This window comes from Bidens hawaiensis, unplaced genomic scaffold (assembly GCF_021521415.1).
Source record: "Bidens hawaiensis isolate Kalapana, Puna unplaced genomic scaffold, B.hawaiensis_p1.1 tig00003462_1, whole genome shotgun sequence".
NCBI classification, from domain to species: Eukaryota; Viridiplantae; Streptophyta; class Magnoliopsida; order Asterales; family Asteraceae; genus Bidens; species Bidens hawaiensis.
Window position 1 is genome coordinate 37,774 of NW_027491192.1, and position 22,898 is coordinate 60,671.

At 40.6% G+C, this 22,898-nt stretch overlaps 1 protein-coding gene across 1 annotated transcript; it reads left to right on the forward strand.

Annotated features, from left to right (window-relative positions):
• The first annotated feature begins 7,034 nt into the window (after nucleotides 1-7,034).
• LOC143623412 (uncharacterized) lies at nucleotides 7,035-11,696 on the forward strand. The gene is made up of 2 exons (XM_077094328.1): nucleotides 7,035-7,889; nucleotides 8,868-11,696. The coding sequence occupies exon 1, from the start codon at nucleotides 7,265-7,267 to the stop codon at nucleotides 7,829-7,831; it is 567 nt and encodes a 188-aa protein (XP_076950443.1). The 5' UTR covers nucleotides 7,035-7,264; the 3' UTR covers nucleotides 7,832-7,889; nucleotides 8,868-11,696.
• The last annotated feature ends 11,202 nt before the right edge of the window (nucleotides 11,697-22,898 follow it).

The window sequence follows — 22,898 nt, forward strand, 5'->3', positions numbered from 1 at the left end:
TTTACAATTTTGATATTGAAAATGTAAAAAAGGATTTACATTAGATAACAAAAACATATATCCTTTCAAAAAATTTAGTTTAAATGTCCGAAATGTCCTTTTTTTACTTATTATTATTTTATTTTTATTTTTTTACTTTTGTGTGCATCATCACTTTCTATCATAGATGTATATATGTTGAATCAAATAAAAATTGGCCGGGTTTATGTGATAGGTGTGCTAAGTAAGTAGGTATGAACCAATGTTCAAGGAAATTGATGCCTAAGAGCATCCACAACAAGCTTCTTTTCCTTAGGTTTAGATCTACATGGCAATGAACAAACTTGAATGACACAATCTTGTTGTGAAGTGAAGGTTTTGGATGTAAAGTCATTTCCTACAAACTTCTAAAGAACCAATGATGTGACACCCCCTCTCACATGCACACACATATATTTTATACATATACACATTTAATATTATTTTAATGGGTTTATGGAGGTTTGTTGTTATGGAAAAAAATGATGTTTTTAAGAAAAGTTTAGAAAATAATGTGGCGATAATATGACGGTCTGTATAAGTTTGTTGTTGCAGATTCTCTAAGAAGCGTGACTCAATGTTAACTTTGTAATTAATATTGTGCTAGTTAACGCCATGTTTATGTCTGAGAGAGCAAATATGAATAGACACCACCATCTTTTAACGCATATAAATTCTATATGATTTATTATTTAAAAACATATATAATATTATTGAGCATTATTTTCTTGTGGGTAAAGAACTGGAGAAAGAATGCGAGTCTTACATGGGAGAAGTGGCGGACTTTTAACTTCGAGTTGTAATAGGTGGCTGGGTTGTGTTGTTATGTTACGCTGGGCTTCTTGTTGTTTAAAGCAAGGTGGTTATTAATTTGTACTTAACTCAGTACGAGCGTCTTGCTTTTATGTATTGTATTACATGTATGTATGTATATGGATTATGCTAATCGTAATCCGATCTCTCACTATTATTATTGGATGTATCCCTCCATACTAATTAAGTCACATCGTGTTTCCTCTTCACTCATTATGCAAACGTTTATTGTTTAAGTTAGCATAAATGGATACATTTGACCGACCCTATTTATAATCGTATGTTATTCACATGTAGTGCAAATTATACGATACACAAAGACATTTATACATATAAGAAGAATGTTATGTATTATCATAATGAACTTTTTATTTAGAATTTTAACATCAAAAGTTTATTCCAATCATGCATAATTTAAACCCAATAATAACATGTATATGAACTCTGTTTATTTGACTTACACATTTTAGGTCCAATTTAAATGAGAGATTGAAAACTAAAGTGAGGCCAGGTAGAATTATTGTAGGACCCATATGTGTTGGAAATGGACTAAACAAAAAAATGTCATTCTCACTCTCAGTCATGGGATGCTTTTTTGTATGTCTTTTTGTTTTTCTTGGTGTCGTGTGCCGTTTATCTTTTACCCATGAAAATCTTTCTTTGCCTTTTATTTATTTCCTTTATTTTTAATTTTTTTTCTAAAGGCTAAAGGTATTTAGGTAGAACCTTGAAAAGAAAAACATTATTTTGTCTTGCTGACCTAAAGGTCAAAGTTATTCTCCTGGCTACTTTGGTCAACGTTTGGGGGTTCTATAAAATTCTTTTGAGTAAACTTTTAGCTGTATGCGACTTGTTTGGGTTTCTTTTGGCAAATTTGATGAACCAACAAATGTTTTGGAGGATTATTGATGCTCCAAAATTGAGCCCAAATGGGCATCACCCTTAAAAATAGGTGTAAAACCACAAAAGCATGAGTAATGAAGATTTATATGCGTGTAACTAGAGGAACAAAAAAAATCAAAGAATAAATAGTTTTCACTATTGTTTTCTTTAGATTTTGAACCAAAATTGTCTTCATCGTTATTTTACCACATATTTTTTATATATGAAATTACTTTTTAACGTGGGTTTAAGCATTTCTAATACGACATGTGTCAAAACATTGACAATAGTGTGTAAAGAATGCATGGGCCAAGCTGCAAGCCTATTATTACATATTTGGAGTTTTGGACGCACATATTTGTAATTGAGTTTTAACTTACAAAAGGCTTTAATTAGCATGATGAACAAAAAGAAAAGAAAGTTTGAAAAGACGACAAACTTTGAAAAGAAAGAACAAAAAGAAGTTAGTAACATAATGAAGTATGTTATTAGCCATGTAAGTCTTTATTTAGTAAATATGTTGGTTACTTTAAAAGAACTTAAAGTACAATGCTACTGGCCGGCTAACATTAATCTTACTTTTTGAGACATTTTGATATCATAATTAACTTTATCCTATTTGGTTTCTTTAAACATTTACCATCTAGCCTTTTTTGCTTATGTTCGCTACTTTGATTAAACTTAACACGTAGAATTATTGCAATAGTATACAAATAGAGCCTTATTTGTTTTGTTTGAGATAACTTTTGATATAATATATAATAATAAAGAGTAAACTGTGGTTTTCATTCTTGTAATTTGTTAAAATTCGTTCAGTTAAAAAGACCAGGGACAGTGTCATGTGCACTACGTTCGCATGGAGGGGTACATGAACAACATAAAATAAAAAAGGCACTTGAGACACTACGCTAAAATACGGTTATATGAGTTAAGCACCCCATGCACTTGATGGTGCTATATAGAGTTAGACGTATCGTGTAAATTACACAAGTATGCTTTGTGTATTTGTAGGTTTAACATTTAAAAAAAATAATAAACATAAAAAATAATACTATATGTTTGCATTAAAACTAAAAGTGTTGATTTATATTTTTTAAAAATTATAGAAAAGTAAATAAAAGTTTATCCTTTTCAATTCCCTTCCCAGTTACGAGTAACTCTTGTTAAATTTTGTAAATTTCACTTGATCAAGTGTTAAAAAAATAAAATAAAAATTGTCACATTAATTCTTAAGATTTTATTTGATTGTTACTACAATATTGCATATAACTTCTGTGTCGTCAAATGTCAAATACTTAAGAAAAGCTGGGAAGAATTGCCTTTCGTATTTCAGCTTTTGGTCCCAAATACAAATTTTCCTCTCTGTTTCTTGTTTATGTTATATCTTCATCTCACACAGTGTCAGCTTGATATCGAAAAAGTAATGAAGTTGGTCTCTTACCCCCCCAAAATAAATATTTTATTGTCGCTATATTCTGAACATCTTTTACGAAATTTAATTACATTTTAATACATTGAAGTTATTATCTATTCATACAGTAAACCTAAGTAATGTAAAATTTAATATGTTTTTAACAGATTTATATAGAGAGACTCACTTTCTTTAAAAACAAATAAAGCTGATTCTATGAGACTACTAGTTATGCACTCCGATTCACCGCAAAGAAGTGGTAATGTGGCAGCTGTGTTAGCAGTAAAATGATCGTGAAATAACACAAACCAATGTATGCTTAGTATTCTACCATCATTAAGATAAACTAGTAAAATTCCCTTGCTGATGGTGAGAAAACGATCGGTATCGGTTTGGTTCACTGTGGTCTCAATATGATCAATGCACTCGGCGGCATAGCAACCGAAAATAGGATTTTAATAATCTCAACTATCACCCGTTGACTGATAATAATAATTCATAGTTACACTTTAACCATTGATAATCTTAACTTTCACGTTTGTTGTCAAGAACAATCTCGAGAGCATTATCCTCAAAATTTTGCACTTAATTTACATTTGATTTATACTAGATTTCACTCATACGTTTCTTTATTTCATTCATAATCATTATTGTGAGCGAAATCGAGTTAAAATCATTAATAAATCTATGATGATTATACTATCATAATTGTTTTTGACAACTAAAATAAAAATGAAAATAAAAATTACGATTATCACTTATTAAAGTGTAAATATGAATTATTATCGATTAATAAGTAATAGTTTTGATTGTTAATTGTTAAATTTCAACTTTCTATTTTTATATAATTAGTTCACTTTGTCAAAAAAGAGAAAGTGAACCTACAAGTGTAGGGCGCTATTTGTGTACTTCATAGAAAGTCATTCATTGACTTAACAATGCAGTTTTTTACTTTATACTACAGCTGCTCCTCTAGCGCTTTAGGGAACCCTGTGTTTAGGTCAATATATATAATAGTAAATAAAACTTTTAGGTGTTAACTTATAATTTAATAATTAACTTTATTGAAATTAAATAAATTGGTTAATTTTGGTTCTCACTAGCTCCCATTTTGCAAGGACTTCTTTCATTTTATCTATTTGTATTTTTTTAAAAGGATCGACTTTTCAAGACTTGCAATCATGGAAGTGGGTAGACCCATGTACTTTTACTACATCACTGTCACGTACACAGTCGGACAGTTACTCGCTATTTCAAACGTTATGAATTAACAAAATTTAAATATATTCGAAAGAAAATGATTGGTTGTTAATAGGAATGAGCCCCATCTTTAATCATGATAGCATCGTTATTGTGTTAACGTCGGAGGGGGAGGTGAATCATGGTGCTGAAGGGTGTTGTGGTTTGACTGGATGAGGTGGCCAATGGTGCCTCCCCACCCTGCACAACGCATGGACTTATAATCGTATATGACCCCGAGATGGTGATCGAGAGTACTTTCTTAGGCAATCATTTGATTGTTATGAAGTGTACTTGAAAGCCATGTCGCAGTTCGCTTCCCTTGCGATGGATCTTGCAAATTTTGATGGTAGCTCGCGCTACCACTCAACTTTTTTGACGAAATACATTTTTAGTTCAACTTTGTGGCATCACAAATCGGTTGGGAAAGAGAACTAAGCCTTTTTTATAAGGAGGTGGATACCTTCTCCATCATAACGCGTTTTGGGCATTTAATGGTAGTTGATGAGAATAGAATTCAACATTTAAACGTGCTCAGGTGTGAGTAGTATGAGGATGGGTGCCCATTTGGGAAACCAAAATCAAATCCGTGAGGCGATGTTGGTATGTCCCGACCAAAGCGGACAATACTATGGTGCGGTGGTAGCTTGACTGTTACAAACTTTTTTTTTTAATTCGTGATGCCTCTTAATTTTTCTATCAGATTTGTCACTGCGCTTCTCACCATTATATGTGCTCTTAATGGACAAAATACACTATTCATTTTATTTTGCTTTCTTTTAAAATTTTGTTAGTGATCTACATTTCAAGATAATGAAGTTTGGACGAAAATACTTGAAATGAGACTCAAAATTTTCAGACGAAAACATGTACCGCAACGAAAGATAATTGATTGTCAATTTTGTTTTTGTTTTTTTTAATTCAGGTATCGTAATAAACGTTACGGAAACCGACCGAATTCTCGTAGATTTTGTTTCAGTACTGGTACGGTAAAGAAAACCGACCCAATGCCAATTTTGTTTTTGTTATTTTTTTTGTTTAATTATGGATCCGTAACAAACTTGATGGGAACCGATCGAATTTACATAGACTCACCGTCTCGATGGTCGGGATCGACAATGCTCGGGTCTTCCCAACACCCGAGTTTTACCAACCGACACTACCGCATTGGTCCACCTCAATCTTGTATTTTTTTTGTTTTATTTTTTATTTTTAGTTGCAGTATCATAATGCACGTAGCCGAGACCGACCGAATTCATTTCAACTTTCCTCCTCAGCACTAGGGACCGCTCGATTTGTCACGACACGAGTTTTACCGACCGGCCCAGCGCAACGCGCCGGATAAAATGCTAGTATATACTATATGTTAACTTGACGAATTAATTTTTTAGGGTTTAACGCTCAAATTTTACCAATGATGTCTATATCGTAACGAACGCAGCCGATACTGACCGAATTTGTGTTGACTCATCCTCGATCCTCGTAACGCTCGGATTTTACCAACGTTCGAGTTTCAACGTAAGGGTTTTGCCACCTGACGCAATACGCCGGGTAAAAAAACTAGTTTCATATATATGAGAAACAAAAGGTAGCTTAAACATTTTTTTGGCACCGCACCGCCCACCTATCTTTATCTTATCATATCATATTATTAGTTTGTATTTGAGTGCGGTTCAAAATTCAAATTAGTTTTTAGATAATTCGTATTAGGATAGGTTTGTTACATGCAAAGCTTTATTTCTAATAAATAGGTGGTTTACTTATCTTTTTTTTGTTTAAAACTATATTGCAATCTTAATGTTCGTGATATCCTGGTGTTAACACATGGAGTACCGAAACTTAAACCTTACTCTCGTCTCGTCAAACGGCAAGAAATCAAGATTCACAGACAGCATGCGCGTCTACGTTGTGGTTTTCATATCCGGAGGCAAAGATCAAAAGCAAAGAACCAGTACGGACAAACACGGTGATTCAAACCCCACTTGGAACGTTCCCATGAAGTTTGTTGTCGATAAAGAACTCTCGGGTGTGACGTAGGTTGTTAAGATAAAGGCGGAGGGAATGTTCGTGTTAGAAAAGGAAAAAAATAAATGGAGAAATTAGCATATCCCATTCCATTTTAGAAGATCAATCACAACGGATCACTACACCAAAGTTACAGCCACATATTATCTTTTCCCAATTATGTATTCCTTGTTTATCATATTCTTTCAACTATTTATTCATGTACTCTAATCATTGTAATTACAAAAAAAAGAATATACAACCAAAACTATTCAATCATATACTTCTCTTGATATCATTGAGAAAACATGGCATCAAAGCAGTGAATGATCCTAGGATCAATTTATATGTTATTGCTCATCATTTACCGATTCTTCTCATTACACGCCTCAACCCACCATGACGAGTGACGGAAGCTTAATTAACAATGATGTCCTTTCAACTCAAATCGCAAACCTCTTGAACGGCCTCAACCTTCAAAACCAAAATCTTCAACACCAAACCCAAAAACAAACCCTTTCTGATAGTATAAAAATCAGCCTCAAACTTAATAGCCAAAACTATGCCCTTTGGGCACGAATGATTCGTGTAGCAATCGGGGGGAAGTCGAAGGCACTCTTGAGACATATATCGGGAACACCAGCACCACCAGACCCGACTGACTAGAAGTACGAACAGTGGGAACAAGATGATCTCGTGGTGTTCTCGTGGCTCATACAAAATATTGAACCGTCGCTTGCAAGTAACCTTACGGAGTTTCCCACAGCCAAGTCGTTGTGGGATGCCCTCGAGGTCACATATAGCAGCGGGAAAGACAAATTGCAGACCTTTGATTTACATGTCAAAGCTAACGAAATTAAACAGAATAATGTACCTCTTGAAGATTACTGGATTGTGATGCAGGGTATATGGGGCGAAATTGAACGAAGAGATCCAAATCCCATGGTGTGTGATGTCGATATTTCAACATACAACAACATTAGAGCAGAACATAAACTTTTTCAGATTCTTAATGCCCTAGACAAACAATATGATCCGATCAAAAGAGAAATCCTAAGGTGGGATCCTTTAGCCTCGGCGGAAGCCGCCTACGTCACTGTTCGGAAAGAGACCGCTCAACAAGTTATACTTGAAGAAATCTCTAGCAATGCAATACCACAACAGAACGCGGCCGCCGGTCTTGTTTCCAGAGGTCCGAATGAAACCGAAGGGTCAGACCTCATATCAAAGGGACAACGCCAGTCAGACCACAAGACGGACAAGTCATCATCCCGAATTGATAAATCTCGATTGAAGTGCAGTCACTATGGAATGGCAAAACACACCAAAGATCAATGCTTTAAGCCCGTCGGGTATCCAGAAAGGTGGAATGATAGCCATAAGAAAGGCGTTAAAGGTGGGGGAATGGCGGTTGCCACCAAGGGTAATTCAAAGGTCGCGGACAATGGTGAAGACCACCCTTAACTTGCTAATAAAGATGGAGGATTTGGGGGAATTGCTGCTTCTGGGGAATCGTCATCAGGTAACGAAGGGTTTGAGTATACAGATTCAAGCCCTTCAATTTTAAATCCTAAGTTTTTTTCTCCTCGGGTTATGGAACTGCCAAAAACCATCCAAGAAGATTCCAAATTAAATAATAATAGCGGGGAAGGTTCATGTACATTTTAATCTTAACATGAGTACGTAGAAAATAATGGCAATTTATTTAAAAATGTGAACGTAAGAAACAATATCAACTACAATACCAATCTACATAAACAATGACTTATAATAACAAAGAAAAGAACCTAAAACCTACAACAAAAGAATCAAAATCAAGAACAAAGTAATAACAGCATATACCAGCAAATACTTATAACAGCAAAAGAAAACATCTAATAATAACAACAAAATATAAATAAGCAAATACTTATAACGTCTCATAATCGAAAATTAGCAAATACGAATAAAAAATAGCAGCTGTCACCTACAAAAATAAACCTAATCATAAAAACAAATTGGTTCTCACCGTTTTCATGTTAAGAATAAAATGTATTTAATCATGTTTCTAATAATAGCAGTACTAATGTCTCCTGTTTAAATTATACTAATAATAATATTCATGACACCTTTTTAAATTATAATAATAATAATACAGTAAATATGAATGAGAGAGTTTTTAAAATTAATTCAAATGAGAAAAATATTGGCAAAGCTAATGTGGTAAATACTAAAAAAATAATCAAATAAGTCTTGGATATTTGATTACGGTGCAATGGATACTATGACGTTTGAATTATCAGATATATTCAAAATCTAAACCACAAAATATTACATTCAAACGGCTAACGGTGAAGTGGTTCCCGTTAAGGCAGGAGGAACCATTGAAATTTCACCGACTTTAAAACTTTCCAATTGTCTTTATGTTCCTTCCTTGTCACATAAACTATTATCTATTAGTCATGTGACAAAAGATTTGAACTGCACGATTCTTATGCATCCAACCTTTTGCATTTTACAGGACATCAGGACGGGAGTGATCATTGGGCGTGGCACTGAACGTCAAGGATTGTATTATGTGGATGAAGTGACTCAACAATGTGGTACTGTGATGCTAGCTCATGGAACTATTAGTAGAGAGGCTTGGTTGTGGCATAGAAGGTTGGGACACCCATCCATCGGTTACTTGCATTTGTTATTTCCAAATTTTTATCCATCAAATAAAAAATTAAATTGTGAGGCATGTTCATTGGCTAAAAGCCATAGGAAAACTTTTAAACCAAATAAAACAAGAGTCGATTTACCTTTCTCATTAATTCATTCAGATGTGTGGGGTCCATCAAAGGTTGTTGGGGGGTAAAATTTCCGTTTTTTTCTTCTCTTTGTTGATGATTGCACTCGCATGACATGGATCTATTTTTTAAAACATAAATCTGAAGTCGTTGACAAATTCATCATGTTTTATACCATGATTCAAACACAATTTCAACAAAACATTCGGGTCCTACGATCAGATAACGGCGGCAAATATGTTAATGCGTCTATGACACAATTTTGTCAAACAAAAGGTATAATTCACCAAACTTCTTGCTCACACACTCCCGAACAAAATGGCGTTGTCGAACGGATAACCGTATTCTTCTAGAAATAACTAGTGCTCTTCTAATCGAATCTCGGGTTCCTAGCTCTTTTGGGCCCGATGCCGTTGCTACAGCAACTTATCTTATTAACAGATTACCAACAAAAACCCTTAATCTAAAAACTCTACTTCAAATCCTATCAGAATTCACTAAACTTCCTCCTGCACTTACCTTAGAACCACGCATCTTTGGTTGTTCCACCTTTGTTCACATACCCAAAACCGACCGAACCAAACTTGATCCGTGTGCTGAAAAATGTGTGTTCGTGGGATATGGAGTTAATCAAAAAGGATATCGATGTTATAGTCCAAAAAGGCGTCACATGTACACTACTATGAATTGTGATTTCCTTGAAACGGAATTCTTTTACAAAACCCAACACAATGGTCAGGGGGAGAGTGAGTATGATGACACAATGAGTTGGCTGACTTGGATACCATCATCAGAAGAAGTTAATCACAGTACCCAAAATAAGTCTCCTAGTTCCCAACAACAACCCTTGGAACCACCTATCAGTGTCACATAACAAGATCCTTCCAACCTAGCGTCTGAGGTAAGTAATTCTCAAACCCATGAGCATAAACAAAATAACGAATCTAATGCAATCTTTGAATATACAACAGTACATGTCGAATCTGATAATACTATTGATGAGACAACAACAAAACAAGTTGATGCGGTACCAGAAGAACATGGTGGACCAACACAAGGAGAGACAGCCGAAAAATATGAATTGCCACCAAGAATTAACAGAGGGGTTCCACCAAAACTATATTCTCCAGAAAAGCAGCCTAAAGCTTCTAGGTATCCTATGGCAAACATAGCCGAAGGAAACTTAACCCAAGAGGCTAAAGCTTTCACTTCATCACTGTATTCAGAACAAATTCCAACCACTGTTGAACAAGCCTTTAAATCAAAAAACTGGGAAGACACAATGAAAGCCGAGATGAAGGCACTAATAAAAAATAACACATGGGAGAAATGTGCCCTTCCAAAAGGAAAGAAACCCGTGGGATGTCGATGGGTCTTTACGATCAAACACAAACCTGATGGAAGTATTGAAAGATACAAAGCACGACTGGTAGCTAAAGGGTATACACAGACATACGGGATTGATTACTCAGAAACTTTCTCACAGGTAGCTAAAATTATACTATCCGAGTATTGTTTTCTATAGCCGCAAATGAAGGATGGCAACTTCATCAATTCGATGTTAAGAACGCTTTTCTCCATGGAGAACTGAAAGAAGAAGTTTATATGGAAGCCCCACCTGGATTTACAGAAGGCTTCAAGACAAGAAAAGTATGCCGATTAAAAAGGTCTCTTTATGGACTTAAGCAATCCCCGCGAGCCTGGTTTGGCAGATTTACGCTATCAATGAAAAACTATGGGTTTCAACAAAGCAACGCCGATCATACGTTGTTCCTTAAACGAAGAGGTAAACTTGTGACTTGTTTAATTATATATGTTAATGATATGATTATTACAGGGAATGACGAGGAAGAAATGAAGAAGTTGAAGGTAAATCTATTCACATAATTTGAAATGAAAGATTTGGGAAGACTGAAATACTTTCTAGAAATTGAAGTTATAAGGTCCAACCAAGGAATCTTTATATGTCAAAAGAAGTATATCCTTGACCTTCTAGCCGAGACAGGAATGATCGATTGCAAACCAGCCGACACATCAATGATAGTAAATCACAAACTCCATATGGAAGAAAAAGGAAAATTGGCAAACAAAGAAAGATACCAACGCTTGGTAGGTAAACTGATATACCTCTCGCATACTCGTCCAGATATTTCATATGCGGTAGGGGTAGTCAGCAAGTTTATGCATCAACCTCAAGTAACTCACATGGAAGCAGTATGGAGGACCATTAGATATCTCAAAAGAACAGTCGGCCATGGAGTTCTTTTTCAACCAAATAAACACCTAAAGATCCAATTGTACACTGATGCGGATTGGGCAGGAGATAAAGATGATAGAAGATCAACATCAGGATACTTTACTCTAGTTAGTGGAAATCTAGTTACATGGAGAAGCAAAAAACAGAAGGTGGTAGCATTGTCTAGCGCCGAAGCAGAATTTCAAGGAATTGCACGAGGTCTGAGGGAGGTACTATGGATACAAAAACTTCTAAAAGAGATCGGTTTTCCCCAGACTGAAGCTAGTAGGATCATGTGTGATGATAATAAGGCTCTAATACAAATCTCAGAAAATCCTGTCCAACACGATCGTACAAAGCATGTGGAGGTTGATAGACACGTCATCAAAGAAAATCTAGAAGCGGGAATTATAGAGTTACCATTCGTTCGATCTGAACACTAGTTAGCTGATTTACTAACAAAAGCCGTCAAGAGAGATTTCTCAACAAATGTCTTGACAAGTTGAGCATTGGAGATCCCACTACTCAACTTGAGGGGGAGTGTTAGAAAAGGAAAAAAATAAATCAAGAAATTAGTGGGATCAACCATAATCATCATATCCCATTCCATTTTAAAAGATCAATCACAACGGATCTCTACAGCAACGTTACAGCCACATATTATCTTTTTCCAATTATGTATTTCCTTGTTTATCATATTCTTTCAACTATTTATTCATGTACTCTAATCATTGTAATTACACAAAAAAAGAATATACAACCAAAACTATTCAGTCGTATACTTCTCTTGATATCATTGAGAAAACAGTTCGGTGGGAAGAATTTAGGAGAAGTTCATGTACCGGTTAAGGAGCTTCTTGAAGGTTTTAAGGGTAATGGGAATGCGGTTCAGACCGTTAGTTATCAAGTTAGAAGGCAGTCCGGTAAACCGAATGGGTTTTTAAGTTTCAAGTATGAGTTTGGGGAGAAGTTTACGGCTCCTCGTGGGATGGGGGAGCAAACTGCTGGATATGGTTATCAAAACCAACACCTGGAGTACGTTTATTATCCACGACGATCGCGGCGGGTTGTTCCACCTCGCAGATGTTCTAGCATGGGGTTTGGGTTTGGAACTTCTAGCATGGGGTTTGAGTTCGGAACTGGTTTGGTTATAGGAGCACTTGTTGGTCGATGATTTGATGTCTGGCGGTTGCGCTTGCGGTTGCGGAGGGTTTTGAGTTTGACTTTTGTGGATTACTAACAATTGTTTTTGAATTAGTTGTCATGGTGTTATTATCTCCATCTGTTCAATATCATTTTGTTCTTAATTAGTATTTTGAGTACTAACAATTGGTTTTGAATTAATTAGTAGTCATGATGTTATTATCTTGATCTTCAAATGTTGATTTTGGTGTCATTATGCCATTTAAGCTAGTTGGGGTTTGCTTAATATCAAATGAATAACCAAGTAAACAATGGCAAAAATTAGGAGTTATGGTGTGCGAGTTTATTTGTTCCTGACTTCTGATTTTTGGTACCAAAGAACTCAGGATTCAAGGGGCGGGATCCATGGTAGGTTCGGCCGAAATTCAATTACCATGTTGAAGGCCGTAAAATTTTTCGTCTGATCTACTAGCTTTGCTAGTAACTCATGATCACAATATTAACTAATCCATGAATAGCAACTATGATCAATCATCGCAAATATTTTGTTGGTGGTATATGTCATCAATAGTAACTTGTCTTGTAGCTAGGTAGTTCAATAATCAAAAATAACTTATGCTATCAACATGAACTAGCTATGCATCAATAGCAATAGGCCTCTCATCAGTAGTAACTAGTTAGTTGCTTCTAAAGGAAAGTGACTCATATACAAGTTAAATAGAGATGTTGAGCATATTCTAAACTTTGTATATGTAAATCAAGTTTGGAATTTGTCGCATGGCTTGGAGCTAATATGGAACCAACTGACCACAAGCACGTAATTACAAATTTACAAGACATGATTCACTGAATTTTTACTACATGAACCATGGTCTTGATTGTTAATATTATATTTTAAATCATGTTAGCGTAATAAGTTACTATTGAGTGTGCCATGTTACATGTTTCGAGTATAAATTTAATAAATAGAGGATGAAACACTCAAACCAATTATGCATGCATGTCAATATGTCCTCGATCATATGAATCTCAAGTTCTCAACACAATTAACAACCAATTAACAATCTCTTAATATACATTTATATTCAAGAGCAATCTAGTCTGATTCTCACGTCGGAGGGTGGTCACAAGGAGGAACCCCCCCTTCTCAGTGACGAGCTCACGGTGTCTGTTTTGCAGGTTATCAGAAGAACCATTTTTGCCAGGTCCAACCCCTCGTGGGAAACATCTATCTAACCCCCAGGTTACCCGTAATCTGCCCGGGGTCGGTTAGTGTTTCTTCATTGGCGCGTCGGGTTAGTGTTTCTTCATTGGCGCCATCCGTGCATAAAAGCTAGAACTTCATTTCTTTTCAGTTTTTTCAAACTTCTGGAAAGATGGTTAAAGAAACTCCGGTAACCACAACCCCAGCTACTGGGGGGAATACCGGCGACTACACAGTTTTTACAAACACTACCCCGGTTACCCAAGCCGGGGCAAGTGCAGTAAATTTTACGAACACTACCCCAGTTACCCAAGCTGGGGCAAGTACAGTAAATAATCGCTCACTGGGATTCACCGATACCCGGTTAGAGAGAGAACGAACGAGGCTCCCCCGCCAAACACTCGATGAAATTAAAGCGTGGGCGGAAGCATGTCAAAAGGAATTCCAAGCTGAGTTGGACGAACGCTTGCGTTCCGTCCAACAGGCTGACGAATTTGGAAGCACTCAGCTCAACATGAGTAGTGAGTGCGAATACTCGGAGTCCGACACCGACGCGAACCCTCGCCATAGGGCAAAAGGGAAGCGTAAGGAAACGGACTCCCAACCGAGAAGGTGTTTCGGAGAAGCCTTCAAACCAAAAAACACATGCGGAAATCCACGTGACTTCTCGAAAGCATTTAAACCAAATGCTGCAAAGGCGGGAACGTCCAAATTTGCAAAGGACATTGCGGAAGCAATCGTCCCGAAAAGTGCCAAACAGATGTCCAACATCGGCACTTACGATGGTATATCTGATCCAGACGATCATTTGAACAGGTTCATAGCGGGGGCAACCGTTAATAGTTGGACGGAACCTACGTGGTGTTACATGTTCCAAATGACGCTTGTTGGGGCAGCTAGAGCGTGGTTCGATCGTCTACCGGTCCACCACATCTACGATTGGGAAGACTTCCAGCAGAAGTTTAGCCAACACTTCAGCCAACAAAGAAAGTATACCGAGGAGCAATGGACAATCCTCAATTGCATTCGAGAAAAAGATGAATCTTTGCCAGACTTCATCACTCGCTTCAACTCAAAGAAGCTAAGTCTGGGTAATATTAGCGAAGATCTTGTTCGCGCTGCTTTTATCCAGGGCGCGAACGACCCAGAGCTCATCCGTACCTTAACGGGTAAAGATGGCATGCCATCCACATGGGATGCCATCATGACAGCAGCTAAACGCTTTGCGGAAACGGAGAAGCAACTGGGTAGAGATCTCCCCCAGAACACAAACCTCTACACCCAGAAAACAAGAGAAGACAACGTCCTTACCGCCCGACTAAACAAAAAGCGGAAGCTAGGCATTTGGCAGTCAAGGGTAAGCTTTGACACCTCATCCGGCTTGCAACATCGGTTGGGCGGAAGGGATAACGTACAGTCAAACCGGAACTCCAGATGGACACCACTCACCAAAAGCGTCACCGAGATATTCGCCACTGAGAGGCTCCCATGGCCAAAGGCTCCAATAATCCGACATCGTCACAACGCTGATCAGAACAAATACTGTGACTTCCACAGGACAAGAGGCCACACCACCGAGGAATGCTTAGACGTAAGGGACATGCTCGAAGCATTTGTCAGAGATGGGACGCTCGCGCACCTCGTGGCGCAATGAACGCTGAGCAGGCTGATGCGTGTAGAACCCCAGTTGGGGAAAACACGAATAAAATTGCAGCTTCAATGGAGACTACATACTGCGCAAACAACGAGATCCCGAACCAGGTGCGTATCGGCTCGATGGCACTCCCATCCCAACAACATGGAAGGGAGCTCAATTACACAGTTTGCATGTAGATCAATTCCAAATTTGTAAAGAAAATGCCAAGAGCCACTTCTAATGGAAATGATTCTCCTTAGAACATCGACGCTGATGATTTTACATTTATACTTTTATGAACTTTCAACACGGATATGCCGGTTTTCACCGCATAATTACGTTGAAAGTCGTTGCGTGGGGAAGGCGGCAAAACCCGCATAAACCCAAAAAACGGCAAACCTTCACGCAGGTCAGTTAAAGGTAAAGTTCAGTCATCCCACTAAATGAAAGTGCCGGTCTATCCGCATGAATCATGATAGAGGAAACTGAACACTAACCTATTAACAACCGCGCGTCGAACGGTTAATTTACTCAACACGGATATGCCGGTTTTCACCGCATAATTACGTGGAAAGTCGTTGCGTGGGGAAGGCGGCAAAACCGCATAAACCCAAAAAACGGCAAACCTTCACGCAGGTCAGTTGAAGGGTAAAGTTCAGTCATCCCACTAAATGAAAGTGCCGGTCTATCCGCATGAATCATGATAGAGGAAACTGAACACTAACCTATTAACAACCGCGCGTCGAACGGTTAATTTATTCAACACTGATATGCCGGTTTTCACCGCATAATTACGTGGAAAGTCGTTGCTTGGGTACCTTCGGCAAAACCCGCATAAACCCAAAAAACGGCAAACCTTCACGCAGGTCAGTCATAGATAAACTTTGGTCAACTAAATGAAAGTGCCGGTCCTAACCGCACAAATCATGAGAGGAAACCGAACCTATTGACAACCGCGCGTCGAACGGATAACTTATTCAAAACAGAGAATTTCTAACAAAAGGATGAGGAAAACCTACACGCAGGTCAGATGTAGGTAAAGTTTAGCCATCCTACTAAGTGCAAGTGACGGTCCTACCCGCACAATCACGAAAGAGGAAGCAAAACTTCAACCTATTATCTACCACGTTCAAAGGTTAACTTATTCTAAACACTTGGAAAATTGCTAATTTAAACTAAAGTATGCAAGTCATATAACGTTTATAAAGCAAGGAATCCAGTAAAAATAGCGGTCTTACCCGCACAAAGATTTATATTTCATAATATCCATTACAAGAATGGCCGGGTAACTACCCGCCTACAAGAATATAAATCTATACAAGCTAAACCTATCCTAGCAGTGGGAAGGGATCTTCAGGATCAAGCTTCATGGCCACTTCCACTTGGACCAGCACCAGCAGTAGAGCGTGGCGGTTCAAGGAAAGCTTTAAGGATAGCTAGCCCATCATCAGCAGCAGCAACTTCGTTCACCTTCTCCACCACCGGATGCGGGAAGGCGGCATACTGATTCACTGCTTGGTCGTATACAGCTTCAGTATCCACATCAAATAAAGGGAAGTTGGAAGGCGGGATGCCTTTCTCAACGAACCCTAGACCAAGCAGGAAGCCGGCCTTTTCCCCATCCTCATGAGAAGCGTTGAGGGCTGCGCTCATAGCATCGTCATAAGACGTATCCGCGAAGACCCGATGCACAACCTACAAAAAAGAAAATACAAGTACCAGAACCTTTTCTATTTACAAAGAAAAGCGTAAAGACATGAAAAGCTTACCTGAGACAACGCTTCTCGAAGAAGCCATTCCTTGGCAACCAGAGCTTCTTGGAGGGCGGCTTGAGCATGGTTACAGGCGCGTTCGGCTTCACTCTTATTGAGGTTGGCAAGCAACACCTCCTTTGCAGCAGCCTCTTCAACGCCCTTTAGCTTCCGCTCAGTGTGGTCAAGCACGCCCCTCTGGTCCAGGATCTCTTGGAGCTTCTTCGCGTCTTCCATCGCCAAGGCATCATGAGCCTGCTGGAGAGCCTCTAATTTGGCTTTAAGCTCCTCATTTTCCACGCGTAGAGGCTCAGCAACAGCTTCAGCCTTGGTGGCCCTTTCAGTTGCGTTCCTAGCAGTTTCCTTAGCCAGCCGAAGCGGTTCGTTAACAGCTTGGGCAGCCTTGGAACGGGCCTGAACTTCAACTTCAAGGGCCTTGAACGCCTTCTCCATCTCCGCAGCAGCCGCGGAGAGCCTCCTATTCTCCTCCCGGACAGCCCGCGCCTGAGCTACTTCTTGAATGCGAGCTGCTTTCAACTTGTCGTTTTCACGACAAAGCAGCTCGACGCGCGGCTGCATCCGGGCCAGGAGAACCCGAAGCTCATTGGTTAGCCTACCCTCCTGGTAGCTAGCCATGGCTTCCCCCAACGCACCACTGGGAGCTGCGTGACGAGCCCACTCCACGCACTCCACAGGTGTGCGAAGGGTTGTTCCTCGGCGGATGTTCCATCGTGGAACATACACTTCATTGGAATCCGACACTGCAAAAAACATAAAGCAGTTAGGAAAAGATGATAAAAATATGAAAAGGGCCAAAAGAACCCTACGCACCTGTAGGGTCAACAACAGGCCGATAGCCGCCAAACCCATCACCTGAACCCAAGGGAAATCCATCCAAGAGGTCAGGCAGATGGGAAGGAGGCAGAGGTTGGCGATAAGCCCCATGCATACCTGAAGGATCAGCCGTCGTTGCTGATGACGGAGGAGGCATGGTAAAAGCCGCCGCAGTCGCCGCTGCGGAATCCGCAGCAAAAGTAACCGCCGGCTCAGTGAAAGATGCGGTAAAAATGGCACTGACAGCCTGCGGTGATGTCATCACAGCTGGAACAGTCGGCTCAACGGAGTGAGCAACTGAACCAGCGGAAGCAGGCACAGGCGCAGCCGCCTGGGTCGTCGCCTCAGGTAGGCTGACCAAGCCTACCGTCATGGGCGGAGGGGTACTCCTCTGCGCTCCACCCTGGAATGCGTCAACATCCACGCCTGCACAAAGAAGATAAGTATTAATGATGGAAAGCTATGAAGTTAAAAATAATAAAGTTTGTACTTACGGGTTTTCTTGAGCCTAAAAGTGCGGACAGGCGGGGATGAACCTGATGGAGCCGGCCTCTTTGCGCCGCTCACCATTGTCATCCTGGGCCCTCCGGAGGTGACAGTCGTCGCAGCCTCCGGAGCAGTGGTCTTATCACCACCGGGGTTCCCCGCCACCTCTTCGCTCTCGGCCTCTGAATCAGACCGAGGCACCGGATCGGCAGTGGAGGCCACCTTCTCCTTTCCCTTCCCGCCGACAGCCTTCTTCTTCCGCACCAACGGAGGACCATCTGCGGATTCCTCATCAGAACATAAGATTAGAGGAATTCCAGCAGAGGTTTCAGCATTGAGGGGTCGAGGGTTGAATAACGCCTTACCTGGCCGCCTGGCGCTCAGGATCTCGTGGCCTAGCGGGTAGACCTCCACGAACCGATCCGCCGTTTGTTCTAGGATGGGCAACTCGTTCTCATCTAGAGCACGAGTACCCATCCGAGCGGGACTGTCAGCCTCCCGCGGATACAGGAGCGACTGCAAGTCGTTCCCCTCTGAAATAAAAGAAAAGCAGTTAGAAGACAAACCTATATAAACAAAGTAAACAGAGCAAACCGTAAGGAACAGAGTTCAAACCGTATTCGAGGACGATCGGGATCTTTCGCGCATCCGCATCCTTCCACACCCGGCTCAGCCCGAGCATCACCATCCCGGACTCCGCAAACCGGTAAACCGGAGATTGGACTCGGGATATCTTCGAGAACCATTCCGCCTCCTGGTAGTTGGAGGCGTGAAGGCTGGGAAGTGCTTGCCCATTCTTGAACTTCATGGCAAGAGGGATGGCGCGAGCGGAGATGAAAAAGAACTCCCGCTTCCATGAGCGAAGACTGCGCTCGGTTGCGCTAATCTTCAAACCCTTGATCCGGGTTATCAGAGTATACCACCCCTGGATGCACCTCCAGGAGTAGAAGGTCATCAGGCGGTTGACAAAGGGCTCAATGCCCAGAATCCGGCACACCCACTCGAAGTGGCGAATCTTCGCGATCGCCATCGGGTGCACCACGGTCAGGTGCACACCGTGCCTTTCCAGGACACGGTACACAAACTTTGTCAATGGGAACCTAAGATTCCCATAAACAAAGAATGCAGCATATACCCCGATCTTGCCTCTGGGGGCATCATACACCGTCTGATGGGGTTCAGGAAACTCAGGCTCGAGAGACTCGAGCATGAACTTCCTGACGATGTACTGATATAGATCGACAGGCAGAGCACACTGGCACTCGCCAGCAGTACTCTTGTCATCGGCGTACACCCCAGCCTCCTGGGCTGTAGATTCGAGATCGCGAGAAGACATCTTGCAGATATGAAAGAAGAAAACGATTTCAAGAGAATGCTCGACTGGAAAGGTGAGTATTCGCCGGAAATCGTTTTGAAGATGAAGAGAAGTGAAAGTGTGGATTACAAAGAACCCTCTCCCCCTTTATATACTAATCGCAATTAATGCGATGAATTTAATGCGGAAGAGAGAGAAATCGAAGGTGCAATGAAACTATGACACGTGGCAAAAAGCAAGCTGGCAACAGCTGTTGGAAGGACGCGTACCATTAATTTCGCGGCCACGCGCCCGAAAAATCGCGCCCACGCGCCTGAAAAAGCGTCTGGAATGACCATGTACTGTCACGTCACCATAACTTCCTGCACGTCCTGACAGTCAGAAGAAACCGTCGCACGACGTTTCAGAGGTTTGGACTGTTCTTATCCTTTCACCAACTCTTCGAATTTCAAAAAAATTCAAAAAGATTCAAAAGTAAGCGGGAATATACCCCTTACCTTGGCAACCAAGTAACTATAAGACGGGTGCGGGTACAGTGTTAAGGCAAAACCCCTCACATACCTAGCACCTGCAGGGAATTGACGCCAGGAATACCTCGGCAACCAAGTAACTATAAGACGGGTGCGGGTACAGTGTTAAGGCAAAACCCTTCACATACCTAGCACCTGCAGGGAATTGACGCCAGGAATACCTTGGGAGTAAAGTAACTATAAGACGAGTGCGGGTACAGTGTCAAGGCAAAACCCTTCACATACCTAGCACTCCGCAGGGAAATGAAACCAAGAAGGATCTTCTGGGCCATGCTTGCGGAAACGGGAATAACATCCCCGCATAGCGGGAACGTCGAGAACTAGATTGTTTGAAGCTTCAAGATGGAATTGGTGGTTTTAACATAATTGATCACTATGTTCAAAACTACCAAAACCTCATGGAGAATCTACACAAGAGGTACTCAACGCTCCTGACTTGCGAGGAGGTTACAGACCTACCCGCATCATACCCAAAGATCAAGCAGAACAGTGGGAAATTCTGCGTGACATTAGGACTTCCGCGGGAAGAATCCCCATGGAAAACCTTAAAACTAAACCCTTTTCAAAAACCCTTTGCTTAAGTCCAAAAGTTCACCTCACTTTATTAAACATTCATGAGAAGAACATTGGACTGGGGGGACTTGAAGAGGTAGGTCCCAGCAGAGCCCAGTTGGACCCGCAAGACTCACCTTGAAAAGGGACGTCTGTGCAGTTGAACCCGCAAGACTCCTTAACGGACGTCTGCGCGGTTGAACCCGCAAGACTTAACTAAAGGAACGTCTGCGCAGAAACCAACTGGATCAGCAGGACCCACCACGCTCAGAGACGTGACGTCCTTACGCGCAGTACGCAAGCTGTCCCCGCAGGAAACGCCTCCCAATGGTTTCCAAGTACTCCGCCTGTTCCCGCAGTTACGGATACCAGCCATCAGGGAAGGCCACCCGCGCGGCATGGCTACACGCACAAGGCTTAACTCTCATAATAATTTAGCAGTCACCTGAAGAAGGAATGAGCAAGCCGGGAACAGTCCCGCACAAAGGCGGGAGGGGGAATACTCCCGCCCAAATGAGCCAGTCCGTACGATACTGAAAGATCTTTTATACTGTACCTGACGAGGTATGGGCAAAAGATCTGACCAAAGATACGACAGCTCATTGACAACAGTATGGCGAGCAGCATGCTCTTGTACTGTATGTCACTATTAGCCGCTACCTACTCACCAACTCCTGTCATACCACGTGCATATCCTGTAGTTGGTGGAAAAGGAATAGTACACAGCAGGCCTGGTCACTATCAGCCGCTGCCTACCCACCAACTACCAGCATGGCACGTGCGTAGGCCACAGTTGATAGAACAGGAATACTATTCAGCCGGCTACACCTCCTTGGAAACCTACCTTCGGCTATAAATACCCCAAATGGTATGATCATCTCATCTTATCACGTATTACATATTATACCTGATATCTGCTCTAGCAATCTCTTAATATACATTTATATTCAAGAGCAATCTAGTCTGATTCTCACGCCGGAGGGTGGTCACAAGGAGGAACCCCCCCTTCTCAGTGACGAGCTCACGGTGTCTGTTTTGCAGGTTATCAGAAGAACCATCTTTGCCAGGTCCAACCCCTCGTGGAAAACATCTATCTAACCCCCAGGTTACCCGTAATCTGCCCGGGGTCGGTTAGTGTTTCTTCAGTTATGGGAAATGTTTTCGATGCCTTTCATTCTTTCTTAAACATACGCAAAACGTCATAAGAAGCGGCAACCATATGTGCAGTATTACTCGAAAACGAGATGGTAAGAAACAGGACAAGTAAACAGTTTCATGGAGCTAAATCCCAGCATAATAACTTCTAAAAATAAGACCCGTTTCCCGCATTGTCTCTCACACTGTATAATGCTGTTGGATCATATCAATATTCAACCCCTTCAGCTTCACCACCAACTCCACATGCCCCTTCAGTGTAAGCGCCTCCCGAAGCCTGTATACACCACCAAATTTATCATAAACATGTGAATTAAACTTAACGGACCAGGTTGACCCAAAACACTTGTTTAACCCATTAAAGATAAAATATAACATACCTTGCAACTTCACGCCTTTTAGCATGTTATGCTATTTCAGATACTTCTCTGTAACTACTCTTTTCATTGATATTTGAGGTTTCAGGTTGTTGCAGCCCATGCAATGTCCTCTGAGCAAGAGCCCATCGGGCTTTGTAGGTTTGGATCAGGCGAATAGGCAATACAGTAAATAAAATCAAGAAACAAGAACATGAATAGCCGAATGTAATCTGTTATTGATAATCAAATGATTGATAAAAGCCTACTGAATGATTACAAGGAAGAATTATTGGCTAATTGAAAAAAAAACCAAAATACTGAAACGTTTAAATAGATAAATAAAATAACAAACTTAGCAACAAAAATAAGACCGTCCGTAGTGGAGCTTTGCGGCCGGCGTTTTATGGTATAACGCCAGGGGTACACCGCCCCCCCCCCCCCGGCGTTTTGGCTTTTTTTTTTTTGAACGTTTTGTATACAACGGTTGGAAATGGCACAAAGATCAAAAAGTAGCCGTTATATATAACAAAGAAGATTATATAAACCACTGATCAATCGC